The 23,968-nt window shown below is 43.1% G+C and overlaps 1 protein-coding gene across 1 annotated transcript; it reads right to left on the reverse strand.

Annotated features, from left to right (window-relative positions):
- Positions 1–220: 220 nt before the first annotated feature.
- Positions 221–2,306, reverse strand: SARC_01531 (hypothetical protein). Its single transcript, XM_014304734.1, has 4 exons — positions 2,139–2,306; positions 1,300–1,410; positions 862–1,009; positions 221–518 (listed from the first exon to the last, which is right to left on the reverse strand). Exons 1-4 carry the CDS (start codon positions 2,280–2,282, stop codon positions 427–429), a joined length of 495 nt encoding a protein of 164 aa, XP_014160209.1. The 5' UTR covers positions 2,283–2,306; the 3' UTR covers positions 221–426.
- Between the last annotated feature and the right edge of the window lie 21,662 nt (positions 2,307–23,968).

The raw sequence follows: 23,968 nt of genomic DNA on the forward strand, positions 1-23,968 counted from the left end.
AGTAGTAATTTGCTATATGTATAAGCGATTGGTCAGAGTTCGATAAACTTGCTCTAATTCTCTGTCAAAATGTCACTCAATGTTGACTATTTCAATATATTTTTGCAGAAAATAATTCCATACGTGCTCGAAAGATGTCAATCACGACTACATGTAGTCACGTGCAAGTAGAGGCCACCATACAAAGGCACGATTTGCTATTAAACGATGTGGAAAAATACTCCTGTTTAATTTATAAATCGTATATCTTCACCGCATGCCAGACCATAATATGAAGCTTTCAAAAATCAACTTACACATCCATCTGTATTTTGGACAAACTTTTAATATCAGAAACGCCATCGATACATGTTTGTTTCACCAGTGCGGATGACAGTATCGCATTTTTAACACAGCAGCAACAAAATAGGTTGCCGGCATCCCGAATTAACCAGGTGGCCAGTCCAACTGACGGCCACCGATGATGTGGATGTGCAGATGGTACACAGACTGTGCGCCATGCTTCCCGTCGTTAATCACTGCCAATAAGAGAAATTAAAATACAGGTTACTACCTGCAGATGGAGTAGTCTCTTAAAAAGTCTGAGCAATAGTGAACTTTCCGAGTCTAAGCCTTGATCTTAAGTGTAGCAAGTCGGTATCGGCGGTGCGATTAACAATGCCAGATGTTGAACTGTTTGTCGCAGTAATACTACAGATATACCCTAACTAAACCCAATGAGAAACACCTATTACGGGAGGAGATGAGCCTGAATCCCATTTGCAGAATATCAGAGTTACAAACAAAAGATGAGCTGTAACTGATGACGATATGAACAATTTGAAAAAGAAACCGCAAATCGATGTGGAACGAATAAAGTACCTATTCTGAAGCCATCCGTTAGCTTCTCTTGTTTGGCAATCTTGCGGGCCACGTTCAAAAGATGACCTAACAAAGGCTCATCCTCGTCTTTCGCATTTGAAAGTTGAGTGATAGGCTTTCGTGGTATCAGTACTATATGTTGGGGTGCCTTTGACCGAGAAAAAAAAAAGGTTTGTCAGAGAGTTCACTTACACCTGATGAAGAACACTTTCGACTTGGTAGAAGGTTAGAAGGATGTCTCAATCATTATTCAAAATGACTTCTGTATTTTCAGTCCCAAGCTAAAGCGCTAAAATGAGTTTCAAGAACACGTAGCGCAACGTAAAAGTGACTAGCACAAGTTTCTCATATGCAAGATAATGAGTATTTCTTACGCTGCATACGACCAAAACGGTTCAGTCTAACTTACACACCGGATGTAAATTTGAGAACACTTACAGTTGGGAATTTGTCCCGGAATGCATAGCAGGTATCATCACTCCAGACTGCGACAGAAGGAATCTCATTCCTCAGTATCTTACCGAAGATAGTATCCCCCTGCGGTTTTGCCTTTGTGACGTAGTCAAGGTCGGGGGCGGCGATTGAATTATTATACAATTTGTGGAAGGTATGAGCTTTGTATTGTGCTGCGAAATAGCAGCTGTTTCAAAACAACAGCTCTATGCAGTGAACGTCTTTTCCGGTTTCCTACAGCGCACTGTATGATGTTTTGAATTGTAGGTTGCTGATATAAAAACACTCGGTGCAACTTAAAAAACCGGCGCATGACAGATATATGGAATCACCATCGTTCCCGTGTATCTTTCCCATACTAAGCGTTAATCCCCGCTGATATAAATTAATCATCGTACACGATTTACCTATATATTATCAGGTAGATTTTAAGTTGGCCATGAACGCGTCAAATTAATGTAAGTACTGCTGTGAACTCTTTTATACTTATGGTAAAAACCTTGTGTGTATCAATGTGCGTATCTCAGTTTAAATACATGTTAATTAACTTGGTCACAGACATCGAAGGAACGGTTTGGGGATCTAGCCTAGGGCACATAGACATCATACAATGAGGTTGCCACCCGCGGCGGCGAAGTCTGAAAGTAGTTATACACTACAGACTTCTCTACAACAGTGATCATTACTCATGTAGTACACCTAAAGTATGGCGAGCAGTTGTACTTTCAAAAGTTCAAGTCGTGCCATTGTTTAACCATGCAAATAGCGACCTAGAACCTAGATATACGTGACAACTTGTGTCTTACTTTTAACCAGTGACATACCGTTTGCGCTTTGTCGACCTCGTTACTCATATTCCTGGCTTGTATATATGAATGTACAAATTGACACTGCCTAAGATATATTTGGGCTGGCCGGGATGCAATACTTGCAATCACCTTGTGGCTTAGCATGGCGATATGTTCCATAGAAGGCAATATTATCTCTTTATTTATCTATTTATGATATAGTCTATAGAGATTATCATTATTGTAATAAATAGCCCATGAAAATTAAAAATTGTTCAATTTAGATTTAATTATATAAAAATAAAAAGACCCCCTCTGTTGGAAAAAAAGACCCCTCTATGTTCTAAAAAAGAACCCCTCTGTTCTAAAAAAGAACCAACTCTGTTCTAATTTAAATAAAAAAATAGAGACCCTCTCTGTTCTAGAAGTCTTTTTTATATATAAAGTAGATATTGGGACTTATGATTCATGAACAGAATTGATTAGTGTTTATTCAGAATATTAATTGTGTTTTTATATTCTAGTAAAACAGAAGGATAATTGTGGGTGAACAAGATAGTAGCACATGATAATAATGTGAGTAACCAAAAAACCTAGTTGGGTTTATATATCGAGGAAAAAGGATGTAGGTCATGCCGACATGTGGCAGTGTACCTCGTTCTGTGATGATTGTGGTTGATTCGTCGGCCATTCGGAGCCCTGTTCAATATTAATGAGCCTATGGCAAGCGCTGGAGTTGAAGTAATTTACTGTGGCGCCTCCGTCAATTAAAAGTTGGGATTCCATAGATTGGTGAGGCGTAATCGTGCGTGTGATCTTGGCTACTCGTTTAAAATGCTGTCGAGACAATCGGTAGGGGAAGTTGTTTTATTTGCACGTTGGCTACAAACTACAGTAAGGTGATTAGATTGATTGCAATTGGTACAGTTCATCGCGGTGGTAGTACATTATCTGGCGTTGTGGGTTTTGTCGCCGCATTTTCCATATGTCTTCGTGCAGCGTCCAGAGTGGCGCTGTGTCGACCAGCACACGTAGCATTGAAACTTTCAGGGAGGCGGGGCTGGAGGTGCAGTCGTCATAGCATTGGGTGGAGGTGTAGGTTGAAGTCTGTTGACGGTGTGTGATTGGATGTTATTCATGACTTCCCACTCTTCCACGTACAGACAAAGATCTTGAATAGAGATGATACGGCGCGTGTTAGTCGAACAACTTAACAGGTCTCTTTTGGTTTGTTCTTGTTGTGACACAGGAAGGCCGGAGTGAAAGAGATCTTGGGTGTAATCGGAAGAAAATGTTGTTCCTTGTTCACGAGCATGACGAACAAGAAGTTCGCATCGGTATGCCTATTCATGGAGCGGTTCATCGTCTTTACGGTTGAATTTCCGGAAGTAGGCGTAATTGATGTTCTTGCATTCCTTTGCCAAGTTATGCTTGAAGCGACGGATTAAGAATTTGAGAAGAAGTGATGGATGACTGAGCAGAATGTCAGTATGCAAGGATGTGCGAAGTACAGTGGATAACGATCGCAGGATATCCTGGTGAGATCGTTGGTATGTATGCGCCGGTGACCTTATTATCTGTAGCAAATTGTGATGTAGGCATGTAAGTGGCGGCAGTGCTGTCGTAGTCGAGAAGGGGGTGGAGATCAGCGGTGTATTCGGTGGCCACGGTGAAATAGAGGTCTGTTTTCCAGGTGTCATTTTCAGATCCAGATATATCTAAAATTGTCCATGTTCTTTTGTGGTGACTCTTGTCATTAGTGAACAACACGGTGGTGGGTGGGGTGGCGGTGACAATAGGTCGATGAGTCAGAGGGTAGGCTTCCGGGCGTGGTAGCCGTGTGTGTGGGGGGGGGGGGGGGGTGACTGGTCCCAGGAGGCATATATTAAGGAAAAAGGGTTATAGCCTGGTTCGATACTAAGTCCGAAAAGAAAAAACCCCCAAAAAAAAACAACCACACTAGTACATTTCAATATGGTGTGAGCTCACTTCAAGAACCAACAAATGATGGCACTGCGATCACTACACTGGCAAAACGCTTGTGTACCAATGAGCAGCGTACCATTGAAGTTACCAACTACCGTTCCAAAGTTGTTACATCCACTAAACCGTCCCCTAAAAAACGACCATCCTCTCCAGTACCCGCTTGCTCACCAATGAGCAGCGTACTATTGAAGTTGCCAACTACCGTTCCAAAGTAGTTAAATCCACAAAACTGTCCACTAGAACACGACCATCCTCTTCAGTACCTAAAGTATTAGTCCGCCCAGCAGTTTCTGAAGCACTTATGTCACCTACTGGCTCTTCTTCAAAGCAGTATTTCCAAATGGCAAGCCTCCTTCACGCTATACCTTCGAAGAAGTGTGGCGATCCCACCCTATTTTGAATCGTCACCATCTTCTCTCGTATCTGCCATCGAAACTATTTCCCGAACGCAACCGTCGAGGCCGAGCAACCAGCATCATCCAAATTTGTATTCCTGCTCATGTTGAACCCAGTTTGAACCGAATTACGAATGATTTCTGGAAGTGGCGCCCTAACGAAAATATCGATCTACGCTCCAATAAGCACACAGATTCAGCCAAAGCAGCATTTATATATTATCTTCAAACCAAGCGCGAGGCCCAATGTATCTCCTTCTGAACCCTTTGACGAAATCAATAGATATCGAGATCCTCAAATCTACAACCGACAGCATTCATAGGGCGTTTTAATCAAAGCGTGGCAACCCCACAACCCAAGACTTCAACGCAATCCAACTACCACATCAGCCGTTTCCCGACTTTTGAAGAAGGCATATCAACTAGAAGCACGTGATGCAGTTGTCGACATGGAAATCAACAATGCAGAACTTGCTAAGAAGATATTCAAAGCGTGACAACCCCACAACCCAAGACTCCGCACGCAACCTACCTGCCCCATCAGTGGTTTCCCGACTCTTGGAGGAGGCAGATCAACGGGAAACACGTGATGTTGATGACAACATGTAAATTAACATAACAGATCCCGTTATCAACTTGTCAGAGGACAAACAATGCTAGGACATATGTAGATGACTCTTCTTAACCCACGAGGTCTCAATATGGATACTCCGACAATATCAGATAAGTGTTTGAATGTTATATCGATTTTGGATCAGGTTGATGTTATGTGTGTGGTTGAAACCTGGCGTAAGGTGACTTTTCTAGATCGTGTACGTTTTTCTACGAAGCATCATATCTTACACCACACTGCACGACACAACCCCTACATCCTTCGCACTGTGGATTTGTATTTTTTTTCCAATCATCACCCATCAAAATTCAGCCTCATCCATTAGTGACCATGTGCGAAATTCTTCTCCCTCGTTGATATTTGAATGGCTGTATTCTACCTCCCACTCAACTCCTTAATAGAGGCAGAAGTTGAACAATGCATGAATCCCTTTAAGGCTGGCAACTTTCAAGCAGATGTAGTTGGGGGTGATTTTAATTTCAAAGCTAGACAGTATGGTCACACATCCACGATCAATGAACTGCGCAAAAAGACGGTAGAGGACACTACTCTCAGTGCCTGGCGCCTACAATACCTCCATACGGGAAGACCTACCGGTACGGAGCACGCGTACCACAGGCCAACAACCTCATCCTCTCTTCAGACACACCTTCTTGCGGATCACAGTATCTACGAAGGCCACAAATTTGGTCTCGATCTTGAGGTGGTCCAAAATGAATCAAGAATACGTCTTCGGCGAGTGCCTCCGTCTCAATCACTACCCCAGCACCAGAGTCTTCCATCTCACGGCTACAACCGGTATCACCACCGACTGCATCATTTACACGAAAAGACCCGCACCCTGTTCTTTCAAGCTAAGATCCGTGAGCATCAACATATGTTACGGTCATGCCTGACAATACATGGACCGTCAAACGAATTGGAGCGTATACTTTTCAAAATTGGCGCTACGCAGCGAGCCCTGCCATTTTTGGAAGTTACTACTATGACAATGACAAACCGTGGGTACAACGACTGCAGAATCACACGTTCCGCCCCCGATCTATTGCCCAGCACACCATTCAAATGTACAGGAATGTTTATCGCACATCAATGTCGATCATCGCGTCAGCATTGTATACCGGGTGTCCAGGATTCGGGCGCTGCACTGACGGACTATTACCAATACCTCTTCAACTCAACTAACCCACACGTCATCCCACCAGACACAACACCAACACCTACATCGAATGCAATTGTTCTCTCGGAGATGGTGTTGGAGGCAATACTGCGATATCCAGACAACGGTCCTGGTTCAGATGGTATCCATATCCTTCTCCTTAAGGCTGCAGTAGAACGATCAACTGAACCCCCGACTATGGGACGCCCTGACCCTGACAGTCCACTTATTAGCATTTTGGCTGAGGCATTCTCTGCCCTTTTACTGGCTGATACATTCCCTAGAGCTCTTAACTGTACTCTCTTGACAGCCCATCCGAAGAAAGCAAACACGGATATTGCATCGCTGCCGAATTTCGACCGAAAACCTTAACGCATATTGTTCGACGCAGTTTTTAAGAAGTGCTTCCTACAGCGGATAACAAATCATACAGGATCAACCACCAATGCAACTCAAGCTGGTTTTAATTCACGCTACCCCTGCCATACTCATGCCCTAGCCGCGATAAAATCTGAGACACAATCCGAAGACTCCTGGAATGATGTGTGTCTTGATATTGCTAAAGCATATGATAAGGTGGTCCTCCCGCGCAAATGGATACTGTTGCGCCACGCTGGAATGCCAGAAAACTGGATCAATCGTCTCCGTGCATTGTTCGAGAATATCCCCACACGGGCAACGTATCCTTTTAGGCTTTCACCTCTATTCCATAGAACGAACGGCAAACTCCAAAGTTCGATTGTCGGTCACAGCTGTTTATCATTTATATGGACTAGCTATTACGCTTGCGCAATTTCGGCCGAAACTCCTTCGAACCTACATCTTTTTAGACGACACGCGGATGCAGGCTCTGCAGTCTATTCTGTTGCAACCCTTCTTGGACGCGATCGATGATTGGGGTCGCCAATTTGGTCGAGACCAAGGGATTCTTAAGCCCCGAAAGAAATCGTCTTGTATGTTGCATGCGGTACCGCCTCTCCGTATCAAAGAAAATCTCATCACGCCAACGCTAGTAGGCTTTCCAAATGCCAACAATCAAAAGACGCCTACTAACTCCGCCCATGCCCATGGCGGCGGAACTCTCTGACATCTACTCGCAGCCTTCTAAATACTTAGGATTTCAACTGTCCTAGGGTATGCCGGGTATTAACTTTGTAAAACACATGGACAACTACGTGGCAGCATTACTCCAGGCTATAGTTTTCTTCCGGGCGTACGGGTTTTATGGATTCAGCTGGCGCCATCCGCAAAATCGGTTGGAAATATTTAAGACATTCATTCTTTCAACGGTCACCCATGGTCTGAACATCATTGCATGGGCTCCACCTGTTTGGCATGCCGCGTTAAAGCCACTGTACGAGCGATACAACTCAGGACAAATCCAAGCAGCAACCATCATAACAGATACTATATTTCCAAAACTTCCGTACCAGCGCATAAGGCTTTTTCGCTTCTGCGGATTACTTCCAGCGCCCAGATTTGTGGAGTACCTTAGTGGCTGCCTGGGACTACATCTTGACTCGATCAACAGTACAACCCTACTCGCACCACTTACGAGACCCGCTTGGACACGTAGAAGACCTACGGATAAATTCCCGTTCAGTATTTACGTTTATCTATAATCAACAGGCGGGTGCACACCTCAACACAAAGAACTTCGTAAGCTCCACGAGTAGATCCGACATACTACCACTCAACGTCTCACAACTAAGGCGATAGCAGGCAAGGCTCGCCGCCAATACTTCTATCGACTTATAAAGTGAGAACCTCTCATCACGGACCGGGACAAGCCTTTATATGATAGCTTTACCCAATACCGTGAACACACCCCAATCTGCCTTTGTGCCATGATAGCAACCAACACGTTGTCGTTCAAATTGCTTGACTATTGAACTGGTGGATACCTCTGTCCCGTGTGCCCCGAAGATAGGACTTTTACGTCCAGCCATTTTGCTTGTATCACTTTCCTAATAAGGCGACTTCTGGAGGGCCCTAATCTACCCCCAATTACAACAACTACAGAATCAATCATGAACAGCAGGCACCAATTTATCTCCATCCAGTACTGGTCGATAGGATGATGTTCCCTATACCCCGTCTCAATACTATACTGAAGTAATATTTTCATATTTCGGTACCGACCAAATCGTCGAGACTTCTGATACCGCCTATGATATTTCCCGTGTCTATGGCTAGCCAGAATATTCAAAATATATCAGTTGTTTGATCCATCGACATGAGCTAACGCACTGTATGTATTCCATCGTTATATCACTCGCCCCAAGCTTCTCGCGGCAGTTCGACAATCTTAACTTCCCTTCAAATTTCCCAGAACTTCTCCGACGAATATGAAGCCTGATAAGCATGTAGACATATAAATATTTATCTAAATTGTAAATAAATACTATTATCCCTATGTTAAGAGGCTTTTAAAAATAGGAGGCTATGAATATGGTCATCAAAAATGCACACCAAATTTATTGTGTTTGATCAAGTAGCTATGTTGATATTTAATCATAGCCTTCGTTTATAATCTTAAATTGATTTTGTTTTGTTTTGACAATTCCAAATTTTTTTCTTCAAAATGTGTGTTGTACATTAGCCCTATTTTGATTTAGTGGGCCAAATATGTGTTGTTGCATACGCCATACATAGGCTACTAAATAAACGAATAAAACATTGCATAGCCTTCTAAAATGGTTCAATTGTTATTTTATATTTAATTAGAAGGCTATGTATGCTATCATTGTTATGGTGCCTGGTGGCTATTTTTTGTCTTTCTTTTTCTTCTTTTCCCCATGCTTCGTATAAATATATGTGTTCTGCAGCACAAATGGGATGAACACATCAACACAACAGTATTTTGGGTTTGTTTGGTTGACGTCTCGAGAACCAATAGATTGCATTCTATAGAACTTTCAATATGATTGAACTAGAGGATGTACAGAACCTTGAAATCAGATAAGTACTAAAAATTTGAATCGAAGTGCAGAACTTTGGCACGACCGGCCAACATAAAATAGAATGAAATCCTCTCATGAAGTAGGAGCAATACGTAACAGCCGCCTTGCAACATGATTTTAACTAACAACCAAATTCTACCAAGCTGTGCTCATCCCCTGCGCGTCGTAATGTTTTTTCATGTTATTTATACATCAAGAAATCAGTGGTGAGCTCTTCGTACTATTGAAGCTCAGGGCTTTGAAAGAACAAATCCGTACTAGCTTACCATGGCAACATAATGGGTAACGTTTGGGATGTAGAGTGATTATGAGCATTTTGCATGTAAATGAGTGTGTGATATTTGCAAACCATGTAAGCAAAACTAAGTGAGTAGTCAGTTACAGCATATATCAGTTTATCCAAGAATCAAGGTATACTGCAATCCAGTGATTTTCGACGAACCTTGACAGCGGAAGTGGAATGAAGTTGGAAAACGAATGCACTACTAGGTTCTTCGATGTTGAATTAACGAATGAGGGTGCATTTCGCCAGGAAAATTTAGCTCAAGGGTAAACATATAGCGTGGAATGCACCTGCAGAGCGTTTACAACTTATGTACTAAACTCTGCAATGAACATGGCTTTTCCCGTCAAAATTGTTGCTTGCCTTCAAGCATGAAATTTGTGTATGTATTCTTTTGATCAACAGCATGCTACGAAGGTCGCCTGGAAATAAACTTTTGCGAAAGATATTGCAATACGAGGAAGTATTCAACAGTTTGATTGATTGTAAAGAGTTCTTGAAGCCTTGTACACTGTGTGAGCTTAAATGAGCCTTTTCTTATAGATTGGTAAGGCTAGCCAGCTTTATATTAAAATAGGTGAATGACTGAACCTACGTAGTACCGCAAGGGCTTTGATCTTAGTCCGCACGATCCGCTCCGAGGTAGATTTATTTGTACTATATTGGTTGGTTCAGTCATTCACCTACTTTTCCACAAAACTGGCTAGCTTTACAAAACTATAAGAAAAGACTCATTTTATACCAAGAAGGGTAAGGTTATCATCAGCAATTCTGGTTTGGAGTATAGTTGGAGGCTGGCCGGTACCACACCAAACAACTAATGTATTTGGAATATCCTGGTTAGCCATATTGGGACGTATCACGGCGATACCATAAGTCTCGAAGATTTGGTCGGTACCGAAATCTAAAAATATAACTTCAGTAGAGTGACGAGACGGGGTATAGGGAACATCATTCTATCGACCACTACTGGATGGGGATAAATTGGTGTCTACTGTTCATGGATAAAAATTCTCTCGAGATGTTCGTGGTGAATCCATATGCCGTGGTAGTCCCGCCGATCTGTAGTTGTAATTGGGGGTAGATTAGGGCCCACCAGAATGCGCCTTATTAGGAAACTGATACAAGCAAAGTGGCTGGACGTAAAAGTCCTATCTCCGGGGCACACAGGATAGAGGCATCCACCAGTGCGATAGTCAAGCAATTTGTACATAACGTGTTGGTTGCTATCATGACACAAGGGCGGATTGGGGTTTGTTCACGGCAATAGGTGTTTTATATGGGAGGGCTTGTATCGGTCCGTGATCGAAAGCTTTCCTTACAAGTCGATAGTAGTATCGGCGGCTAGCCTTCCCTGGTATGTTCTCAGTTGTGAGACGTTGTGTTGTATTATGTCGGATCTTCTCGAGGAGCCGTGATAGGAAGCTTTCCTTACAAGTATATAGTAGTATCGGCGGCGAGCCTTCACTGGCATCTTTTTAGTTGTGAGACGTTGTGTTGTATTATGTCGGATCTTCTCGAGGAGCTTACGGGGTTCTTTTGTGTTGAGGTGTACACCCGCTCCTCGATTCCATATAAGCGTAAATACTGAACGGGAATTTGTTCGGAGGCCTGTTACGTGTCCAAGCGGGTCTCGCAAGTCGGGCAAGTGGGTTTGCACTGTTGATCGAGTCAATATGTAGTCCCAGGCAGCCGCCAAAGTACTCTGCAAACTGGCGTGCTGGAATTAACCCACAGAAGCGGAAAAGCGAAGTGTCTGTTATGATGGCTGCTGATTGGATTAGGCTGGATGGTACCGCTCGAACAGCGGTTTCAATGCGGTATGACATATAAGTGGAGCCCATGCAATGATATTTAGACCATAGGTTGCCGTGGAAAGAACGAATGTCTTGAATATTGTCAACCGATTTCGCGGATGGCGCCAGCAGAATCTATGAAACCTATACGCCCGGAAGAAAACTATAGCCTGGAGTAGTGCTGCCACGTGGTTGTCCGTGTGTTTCACAAAGTCGATACCCGGCATGCCCTGGGATAGTTCAAATCCTAATTATTTGGAAGGCTGCGAGTAGATGTCGAAGAGTTCCGTCGCCATGGGTATGGGAGGAATAAGTAGACGTCTGTTGAGAGTGTTGGCATTTGGAGAGTCTACTAGCGTTGGCATTATGAGATGTCCTTTGATATACGGAGAGGCGGTACCGCATGCAGCATACTCGACGATCTCTTTCGGAACTTAAGGATCCCTTGTTCTAGACCAAATTGGCGACCCCAACCATCGATCGCGTTCAAGAAGGGCTGCAGCTGAACAGACGGAGGATCCTGGATGTGCGTATCATTTACAAAGAGGTGGGAACGGAGCAGTTTCGGCCGAATTGCACAGACGTGGTAATCACGTAGGTAATGTAGATGATTAAAAGATGTGGATCCACAATCAAACCTTGGAGCATACAATTCGTTCTATAGAATAAAAGTGAAAGCTTTCCACGACCTCTTCCGTGTGGGGACTTTTTGAACAATATTCTTGAACAATCCACGGCGACAATAAATCCGGTTCTAGCATTCCAGCGTGGCGCAACAGCATCCACATGTCCGGAAGGATCATTTCATCGTATGCTTTAGCGATGTCAAGACACACATCATTACAGGTATTTTCGAATTGAGTCTCAGATTCCAACGCGGCTAGGAAATGGTATGACAGGAGTAGTGTGATTTGAATATAGCTTGAGCGGCATAGGTGGTTGAGCTGGGGTGATTAGTTAATAGCTGTAGCAAAAGAATGCGTCTAATGATTTGCGTTAGGGTTATCGGTTGGAAGTCGACAGGCGATGCAATATCCGTGTCTTATTTCTTCAGAGGGTTGCATATGAGCAGACTGAGGAGCCTGGATGCGCGTATCATGCACAAAGAGGTAGGAACGGAGAAGCTTCGGCCGAAATTATGCAAGCGTAGCAACCGGGTAGTCCATGTAGATTATCAAAATATGTGGATCCACAATTAAGCCTTGGAGCATTTAATTCGTTCTATGAAATAAAGGTAAAGGATTCCCACGATACGTCTCCCGTGTGGGGACATTCTTGAACAATGCACGGCGACAACTATTCCAGTTCTGGTAAACTAGCATGGCACAACAGCATCCACATGCGTGGGAGGACCACTTTATCGGATGCTTTAGTAATGTCAAGACACATCATTCCAGGCATCTTCAAATTGTATCTCAGATTCCATCGCGGCTAGGGCATGAGTATAGCAGGAGTAACGTGATTTACATACAGCTTGAGTTGCATGGGTGCTCCATACAAGTATGAATGAACATATTTCTCATTCACAGGTGAATGCACAATTATTATTTACATTTTTAAATTTGATTTTTAATTTGATTTTTATCAAAATAAAGTATGTTATACAGTGACAGTGGCAACTGGCAACATTTTTAAATTACTCGTGGACGTTCTCATACATGTATTGGTTGCAATTTTGGTAGCTGTTTTTTTCTTTTGAAACAACGGTGTACTATGCTCTCCAGTTATCACTTTTGGGTCTTTTGTAAAAACTTTCAATTGTTCATAGTTCCTTTACATAGATACACACCCACACGAGATGGTTCAATAATAAACACATAAATAAATATGCACTACCTATAATTACAGGTAAATAAATATGGTCATATGTAACACCATATGTATGTAAGCTGCGCTATTTCACAGAAATCAAAATGACAACAAAGTACAAAATATTTATTTACTGCTGCACGAGTGCTAAAGCTCAAAAAGTGCCTGTATGGACTCAGTCAGGTCGATTATGGAATGCGCCCATTAAGTCTAAATTACTCGGCATGAGATTCCGCAAAGCTGCTTGCGATTCGTGTTTGTTCATCACCGACAATGACAACCTTAAGTACATTGTACTTCTATACGTAGATGACCTTCTTATATGTGGGTCGACAACTTCAAACCCCTCTTCCAAGCGGAGTTCACTTGTAAAGACTTAGAAGCACCCAGATTGCTAATTGGTGTGAGAGTGCTGACTACTTCAGATTCTATCACCCTCGTCCAAGACAGATACATCTAGGACGCCCTGGCAACCTTCGAACTGACTTAGAGTCATTCTACACTCCACCCCAGCAACACAAGATACATTATCCGAAAACATCGGACCCCGACACATGTGTGTGCATACCGCGAATTAATCGGCACATTGCAGTACCTCTCCGTCGTCATACGTATCGATATTAGCTACGCACTCAATAGGAAAACCTCTGCCAACAACACTGGCTAGCTGCACAGCGCATCCTACGTTACCTAGGATTTACCTATAAGTACCAAAAAGGACCTCCTATGATTGACGCCGTTTTCGACGCAGACTGCACCGCTTGCCCCGATACCTGTCGCTCGACAACAGGCTATATCCTACGGATTAACCAGATTTCAGTTGTCTGGAAATCACACCGGCAGAGAAAACGCTTTCCACCAGTTCAGCTGAATCAGAATACTTCGCTGCTTTTGAGGTACCTAAACATATCCATTTTTTTTTTTTCGGAATGCCCTCACAGAACTCGGCTTTCCACAAGCATCGCCTACGGTTCTACAGTGTGAAAACAAATGGGCGATCCATGCCATGGTCTTACAAAGCACCTAACGCACATTGATGACAACGGCATCATCAAAGTGGAAGTCGTCTCTCCTGCGGACAACCAAGCCGATATTTTAATAAAAAAACACTGCACGTCCTACACATTCACGACATACCCATACTATGTTGCAAACCGTTCCCTCCGAGTTCATCGTTGCCTGCGAGAATCAGTACAGGGGAGAGCGATATAATATTCGATTGCATCCTCTCGATTCACCACGTACTATTTCCAGGGGAGTGTTGGACAGAACAAATCAGCAAGAGTGAATCTCAAGAATATACAGTTCGATACATGAACTGAAAGGTGCCATGCCAATAGTAATATGACACCATGTCAAAAACAAAAAAGGTTCCCGTCCTAAGCGGTAGAACCCTATATTTTCCCAGTAGGGAAAAAATATATTAAAATTACTTCTTATCTGTTTACATTCGTCTAATACAATAACGTCACCATCGGGGGAAACAAACCGTAGGAACTAGGCGGTAACTTTAGAAGCGCATTGGTCAAGTGTAGGCTTAACGTAATAAAAGAAGTGAAGGCGTCACGAAGGATGCATGAATTAGACATTCATTTTCCAGTCATGACGTTCAATGGAGAGGGGGTTGCGTTAGTGTCCCGTTCATATGTTTTGCCATGCGAAGTGTAACGCGGCGACGGGTTGATCGTTAGGAGTATTCGTAGTAGTGTTTGTGGATGTGGGCTCGCAGTGCCATCTGTCAGCAGTAAGACAGATGGAGCGGTGTGTGTAGGGAGTGCCGGATGATTAGGGAGAAAGACAGTGACACGGGTCACAAGGGAGACGGGTGGTGGAGCGAGAAGACGTAACGCAGTATTGTAGAGGTTGAGAGTAGCTTATAAGATACGACCAGAAGAAACAATAGACCTCTTCTCAAATGCGAATCCTGCAGCTAGGTAAAGTCCTAAGCTGAAGGACTCGCATTGAGTCTTTATTTGTGTTTAGTATTTTCTACACTAGACTCAATATTTACTTAGATCATTTTACAAATGGTGCTACTCCAGTATACGTGTACTACGAAGAAAAGAACATTGAGAAGAGGGTGGCGATTCGTGAGGAAATATTGGCCATGCTCAAAGAAGGTAGAATCGAACAATGCGGTTGGAAGACATTGTGGAATCTTCAGCCGGTTGTGGTGCCCGAGAGGGAACAGGGTGATTGGAAAATTTGTGCAAATTCAATGCCTCTGAATCGCCAGATTAAGTATCGTGAGTTTCCCGGGGTATAAGTATTATGCCAAATTGGATATGGCTAGGGGGTACTACTTGCAGATTAAGTTGTCGGAAACCGCTCGAAGTTACACGACCTTTACGTTGGAGGGTCAAAGATATCGCTATACTGTAATGCCCATGAGCCTTGTGGACTCCGGTTTTACCTTTCAATCATTGATAGAGGGAATTATATACATAGATGATGTGATTATGTGTTCTATGACAATTGACGAGCATATAGTGTTGATAGAAGAAGTGCTGCGGCGATTGAAGAAGCGGATCGTTAAGATACGGATGAGTAAGTGTGAGTTTACGAAACTGCAAGTGGAGTTCCTTGGGCACATTTTTTGGCAAGGTGCTTCTTGGATTAAAGACGAGGCTGCGAAGGCACTAAGAGAAACGCGCACTCCAAGCACGAAAGAGGAACTTCGAATATGCTACAGCTAACTGGTGGCATCGCTATGTGCCAAACTTCTCTCTTGTTCTGCAACCTGTCGCCAAGTTATGGAAGAAAGAAGTAACATTTAACTGGGGATCAGAGCAAGGTTGTTGACTAAGCGTATGGTCAGACATAAAATGCAGCAAATGTGGGATTTTATACTGTATTATATATCAAATTTATAGGGTGATACATGGAAGCCATTTATTGACGCATTGAAAGAGAATCCACCTCTAGTGTCACCACGGAAAGTTGATATCCTGGTGCTGCACACAGATGCAAGTCGCATGGGTTGTGGAGCTGTGTTGTATGTATAACGCAACGATGTGATGCTGCCAGTTTCTTTTGCATCTACGCGCTGGAGTCCGGCACAGCAGCTCTACTCTATAACATACACTGGAAGCCTTAGCTATTGTTTGGGCTTACGATCGATGGGCACGACTGTTGGATCGTCCGCCAGGGTTTGCATACATTGAGACGGACCACTTGCCATTGTTGGGCCTCTGGAAACGCCTGGATGATGATGACACGGCGCTGTAATAAGCCGGGCCTCCACATTAGACTCTATGTTATAAACGTACTCTTAAGCAGTACGTAAATTATAAACGTATTCTTAATAGTACGAGGAACTTAATTTTCCTAAATGTACTCTTAATAGTACGAGGAACTTAAGTTTCCTAAATGGACTTTTAATAGCACGAGGAACTTAAGTTTCCTAAAATGGTTTTTAATCGTTTTAATAATTAATACCTTTTCCATTTTACATATCAGATATTTGGACGAGGCCATTAAAAGGCCTCAGTAAAATACCAAACATAAAAGAATTGGTCTAGTTCTATTAATAGAACTTTAGTTACTTTCCAACTTTATTTATATCTGAATACCTCGGTAGCGAGATGGCTCAACCGAATATAGGTTTCTAGGGACTATTAACGTTGCCTAGTTTATCCTCCGATCAGCCAACCAGATGTGCCAGTCTGATGAACGCTAAGTCGGTACTTCTTGATAGTGGCAAGTTATTGGTTAAGACAATAACTAAAGGCATCAAGTATTTTATTATTATTTTATCTATTTTTTTTCTAAAGATAGGATTTTATGAGTCTCTCGGATTCACCCCAGTGAAACATACCATAGTTTCTAATAGAGCGACAACGAAACACTAAATAAAATCCCTTCGGCGGAAACAGTACTGAGAGGATTATATATAGGCAATGTCTCAGCCTCACAATCCCTCAGAGTATTGCTGTTTTCACGAGGCATACCTAACTTGACTAAATGTCTCATTTCGTTTATTTACTTTGATATTTACACGATACTTAGAATTTACCTACGCGTTTATTTATTCTAAAGCTTTAGTATCGCCTCAATAGACCGAATCTTACACATTTTAAAGTTAGCAAAGGTATTAATTACTTAGACTACTTAAGCGTAAATGTAGATTAACTACCACAAAATTTTCTTGTCCAAGCTAGTCCTTAAGAGACAAGCTAGTAGTCATAAGTTAAGATTGTGACCAAGAAAGACAATACTCCTTCTAAGAAGTGTAGAGCTGAAAAGAAGAAGATGGATAGAGAAGCCGCTAGCGCTGCCGCAGCTACTGCTGCTGCAGAAGCAACCGCCGCCGCTGCTGATGCGTTTAACCGCACTGTAGCCGAAGTACTTGCCTCTGACAATAATAGTCAAAAGGACAATGCTTCAGATAAGAATGTAGCCATTCCGCTTAAGGAGACTACTCCCACTTACAGAGCCCGAGGGCCAACTATTGCAAAGAAGTGAGACAAGGGACACGTCTCAAGACGCCCCAACCCATTCTTCTGACGAAAATCAGAAAGGAAAGTCCCCAATTATAAGGGCGTCCCCAATTATAGGGGACAAGGACAAATCTCAGAAGGAACCTATAATGGAACCAGAAGAGGAGGCAAGCTCAAGTGGCAACCCCGAATCTACGTCCGAGACTACTAAGCTAACGCGCATAAGTAAGTTAATTACTGAAAACACTGATCTTAAGAATCAGTTAGCTACCCTTATGAAAGACTTGACTGTTGAACATGTATATCAATTGTATAGATCAGGAAAACACATACAGCACTTACGTGAGCATATTTCCCCGGGCATTACTGAAGCCCTACAAAAGTGGACAGAACGTCGACAGGCAATTACGCCCGAAGAACGTAAAGACTCAAGCGCTACGCCTGAGGCATATGATCCAGATGTGCTCAGCGTATCTATACCTTACGAGGCACTACCGCCAGTAGTTCAGGCTAATTACTCGCCTGTTCTGACACCCGGCCGTGAGTCACCCGTCCTCGAGGGTATTATAGACTCAGAGGCAGGTAGAAATACTCCGCCACTTTCACCCAATAGGGATGACAATCGTCGGAAACCAGTTAAGACTGGGTATGTTATCCAGACGCATGAATCACCCAAAATTATAATACCAACCACTATCCGAGGAACAGAGCACCGAAAGGCCTCGACCATGAACTTTACAAGGGGTAATAAACACCCCCGTAGACGTGCTAACGAAGTCAAATGTAATCGCTTCGATCGCACAGCACTACATCAACCCGCAGAGGATTTTCACTCTGACGAGGTGACCGAACTTAACAAATCGGTCGACGATTATACCATTAAAATGGAAATCGCCCACGATGCGTATCATGCTGATGATGTAGCATACTTTGCGAATATGATTGCGATTAAGCAAAAGCGCATTGATCAGTTATTTCAGGCCCAGCGTGGACAAGACCACAGGGACAACCAGAAGTACAAGGGACAGATCAGTCGACTTAAGTCGAATTGGGATGCCAACAGCAAGCAGGTCGAGTTTATAAACAACCATGACCTCGACACGCTAACCCGTACGCTTAATGCGTTTACGGTCATGCTGGAGACGAATGATATCGCTCCCCAGCAATGGATCTCTGCTTTAATACAGACGTTTGACCCTACAGGTACAAGTTATTTGATCCTGCAGCGACACCAGCATGAGCTAGACACTTGTCGTGACTGGCCAACTGTGTGTTGGTTGGTTACATCCTTGTTAAGTAAGGACATGCGTAGCCCTGGACTGAGTTCAAATTTAACTGAACCAGGTTGAGAACACGCCTATTCGAAGCTAGATGCTGACCTGAAACGTCCAGATAAAACAAAGGACAAGGCACAGCGATGGTACGAGTTCCTGGTTATGCACGTGTTCTGTAAGAACATATATCAGTTACTTCAGGCCCAACGTGGACAAGACCACAGGGACAACCAGAAGTACAAGGGACAGATCAGTCGACTTAAGTCGAACTGGGATGCCAACAACAAGCAGGTCGAGTTTATAAACAACCATGACCTCGACACGCTAACCCGTACGCTTAATGCGTTTACGGTCATGCTGAAGACGAATGATATCGCTCCCCAGCAATGGATCTCTGCTTTAATACAGACGTTTGACCCTACAGGTACAAGTTATTTGATCCTGCAGCGACACCAGCATGAGCTAGACACTTGTCGTGACTGGCCAACTGTGTGTTGGTTGGTTACATCCTTGTTAAGTAAGGACATGCGTAGCCCTGGACTGAGTTCAATTTTAACTGAACCAGGTTGAGAACACGCCTATTCGAAGCTAGATGCTGACCTGAAACGTCCAGATAAAACAAAGGACAAGGCACAGCGATGGTACGAGTTCCTGGTTATGCACGTGTTCTGTAAGAACATATGGAAGAGTTGCGACGTAAACACGCGACTGAGGCTCGAGACAAGGGACATGAAACAAAGTTTTATCTATCCCGACTTACGTGGGAACAGTTTTATGATACTGTATCCGCCCTTTCCTCCGCACATCGAGTAACATCTAAAGGAAAAGCGGCTGTTAAGAAGCCGCGGGAGCACACCGATCACGGGTACGTATCCAGGCAGACCTCAAACGAGAGACCCCAACATATACGTGCTCGCGACTCCACTCAATCCACGCGACCCAATAAACGGGCACGCGCGGGAGCGAAGGACATGGAACCTCCATTTAAGGAAATTAAGAAATGTTCCGACGCACAGTGTGGGTATGACATGTACCAATTAACCCCTAACGGTTATTGCAATGGCAGACATGCATCCACCTGTACACACTTTCTTATTAAGTGCGACAAGTGTGAGAAGACCAATGGCTATCACACTAAGTCTTGTGACAAAAAGCCCAACATTAAGTTGGAGTGAAGGTACTACCAGGTACAATCGTTACACAGACAATACAACGACTCTTTAAATGAGCGTGTAATAATCCCTGTATATTGCAATGGAAATACAATCCTTGCGTTGATTGACCCTGGTTCAGAAATTTCATGTATATCCGATCGCTTTGCATTAATGAAAGATATCGAAAGGAGAACACAAACAACTCACCTCATGTTAGCTGATGGTAAAACTGCTAAGTGTGATACCACGGCCACAGATGTCAAAATCTCAATGGCCGATGATAGGAATATCACTACCCAAGCTGTGATAGTTAAGATGTCACAGAAGTACGACATTATAGTCGGAATGAGTGATTTACTCACTTTAGGTATAACCGTAACGGGTCTACCAGATGTCACAGAAGTACGACATTATAGTCGGAATGAGTGATTTACTCACTTTAGGTATAACCGTAACGGGTCTACCAAATAACATAGATACATTAAAGGATCAATCAGACGATAACTGTCTGAATCCATATAAGCTCCCGTCAGACACAGTCAAGGCATTAATACCTGTCTTTGCGAACAAAATCATGGATCTGATTCTAGTTAATAGAAAGATAAAGTTCACAGATTGGGCAAAATTCCGCTTTAACGACGGATATGTCCGTCTTGACTTAACCAAGATAGACTTTACACAGTTAAAGTGTCCCTCAAGGAACTATGCATCCTGGAGACACGAGGCTGAGGTAAAAGAACAAGTTGAGAAATGGCTAGCAGATGGAGTGATAGAAATTAACTATCAACAGACGCCAGTTAACTTGGCGCTGCTAGCCGTAGACCAACATAACTCGGACGGATCGTTTAAGAAAGTCAGAGTATGTTTAGAAATGAGTCCAGTAAATAAATTATTGCCGACTCATAGCTTTCACTTACCTCATATTAACGAGCTACTGCGAAGGATGGAAGGTGCTACAGTATTTACAACTATAGACCTTACACAAGGATACCATCAAATACAGGTATATGAACCACACCATAAATACTTTAGCTTTACGTGGAAAGGTAAACAATACCGGTTCAGAGGTGCACCTTTCGGGTTACACTCTTTACCAGCATTCTCCCAACAAGTAATGGGAGAAATGTTTGCAGACATGCCTAACGTGCAAGTCTTCATAGATGACATAGTCATCTTTTCCAAAACTAAGGGCGAACACGCCGCATTAGTCAGACGAGTCCTTAAGAGACTCAACGAGCAAAACTTCAAGATTAACGAGAAGAAGTGCCACTTCGCAATGAGCGAAATACAGCTCTTAGGCTACCATATATCTGGGGAAGGTATTAAGATCGACCCCGGTAAAGTAGCACACCTGTTAGATTGGCGAACACCAACTACAGGAAGAGATGTTAACAGCATGTGTGGGGTTGTAAACTTCTTTTCCGATGGAGTACCACACTTAGCTGACTACTTTAAACCTTTTGGACACTTAAGATGTCATAAAGGCAAACTAGGAGACTTGTGGACTAAAGGATGTGATGACGCATTTAAAACGCTCAAACACGCAGTCCAACAAGCCCCAGTTGTACAAGGACCAGTCGATGGCGTGCCGTTTGAAATAGCAACGGACGCCTCCGACTTAGCCTTAGGAGGAGTATTATATCAGGTTATAAATGACAAACCTAGATATATACAATTCTTTAGTCGAGCAATGAATGCTTCACAGTTGAATTATCCAACTGTTAAACAAGAGCTATTAGCCATAGTGGCAGCTTTAACACACTTCCGAGATTACTTATACGGAACAGCATTTACGCTGATGTGTGATCAGAAATATCTTCAATATATGAACGAGATGAAACCCGACTCACAATTACTGAGTCGCTGGCATGATACAATATCAAAGTTTCATTTTGATATAAAACATCTGCCAAGGAATACATAACCGTTTACCGGATATGTTATCACGCTTTGTACCGGACTTTAATAAATCCGTACGTGAGTTACTAGCCACTGACTGGAAGTGTAATCCCAGGTGGTTTGATTTGGCTCAAAATATATTTAGGCCACATACCATAGATATGTTTGCTGCACATCATAATGCACAACTATCGAATTACAGAACTTTAAATCATCCTTTGGGAGACGCTTTCCAAACAGACCTCTCCCAACATAACGCGTGGGCTAATCCACCATGGCAGTTAATTGCCCAGTTTAAATTATGTTCAAATACATAAAGCTACCATCACGTTGTGTTGCCCATTACGGAATAAAGATCCATGGCTCAATAAATTGATCAGCATGATACAACGCGAGCCAATATATTTAGATAGGGAAGTAGATACTTTCCTATATCAGGGTACCCGAGCCGTCCAGAAGACGCCCTGGAGACATACTAAAATATGTCGTATAGGTCCCATTGGAACAACAAAATGGACCCCTTCTGAGACCTTCCTTAACACGGTCAAAGAATCAGAGATTCTACTCTCTACCCAATTAAACGTTAAGCAGTTCAAAGGCAACACAGCATTTAACGTCTGTGCACAAGAAATACAATCTACTAATGGCACTGTTAAGAAGCGTCAGTCTCTAGCTAGGACTCTGTTTAATAACATAAAGTCCAAGCCCGAGGTCTTTCAAACCCTATTTCTAAAGGGATTGATGAAAGACAATCCTGAAGCGTATACACATACAATGTGACTATTTAATAAGTCAGGTGTATCTAACGCACATGAGCGCACCTCTGACACTCTTGCGAAAGCAGGACAGGAGTCAGGAAACACTACGGACTTAGAGACCACGCAAGTGGATTCTCAACACCCTACCTTTATTCTGGAAGAGCAAAATGATGAGAACATTCGTGCTTGGCTGACGCAAAATCATAAGCTGAAGCACCAGAACGTAGTAGGCGCACTTAATGATGCTAAGCAACATGGGATCGCGCACCCTAAGCTGGCAACTTTAGTTGACAGAGTATATCAGTCATGTACAGACTGTGATCTCAATCAGATCAAGCGCTATGGTTTCGCACCGCCTAAGAGTGTGACTGAAGATGTTCCATGGCGCAGGGTCATCGTTGATCTGGTTGACCTGCCCACGTCCGAGCACACAGGCGACCGTTACGTATGCCACTTCTTTGATGTGGCGTCACGGTGTAATTTGCTCTATCTATTAAAGGATAAGAATACGCAGACCGTGGCAGAATTATGTTGCTAAGTCTTTGCTGACCACGGGTGACCGGGTATTATGTGCACTGATAGCGGGTAGTGAGTTCTGCGATGACGTTATGGAATCGCTAGTACTCGTATCAGGTATATGCCATAAGAGAGGTGTGCCATATAAGCCGCAAACGCAAGGCGCGAATGAAACGCGCCATAGAAGACTTAAGTTCTTTTTGCGTACTGCATTAACGGATGATGTAGATGATTGGCCGTACCACCTTAAGTGGGTACAAACACCAATGAACGAGTGTGCTGATCCGGTTACAGGAACTACACCCGCTCACTATTTTCGTGGCAGATATAGTGAGTTACAAATACCCTTTAACAAGGACGAACCTGATCACCATGAGCTACCATGGTTAGAGAAGGGACAACGTATTTATAACGTTGTACATCCTTGCTTGTGAGAAATACGCAATATAACCATATAAAAAAGGCAAAAGCGTTGGATCACTACCAAGAAGATAACAGAGTATCAGGTTGGTGACAGAGTTAACATCCGTCAACGTAATTCCGATGCTACTGTATTGACATCTAAATGGATAGGTCCATATATAATCTCTGTAGCAGACACTAAAAATGAAACGTACGAGGTAAATAACCCCGATGGTTCTAGTGCGCTTAATATAAGTCGTATTCCGACTACAGAGACTATACTCGCAAGAAGACACGACTCTAATGCCCCTCTTGATCGTTCTGAATTTAGAGACATTATATGGAGAACGGATAAGAGAGGCTACACATACTATCGTACACGCTTTATAGACGGTACAATAGCTGAGTTGACTTCAGATG

The sequence above is a fragment of the Sphaeroforma arctica genome (assembly GCF_001186125.1).
Source record: "Sphaeroforma arctica JP610 unplaced genomic scaffold supercont1.62, whole genome shotgun sequence".
NCBI classification, from domain to species: Eukaryota; class Ichthyosporea; order Ichthyophonida; genus Sphaeroforma; species Sphaeroforma arctica.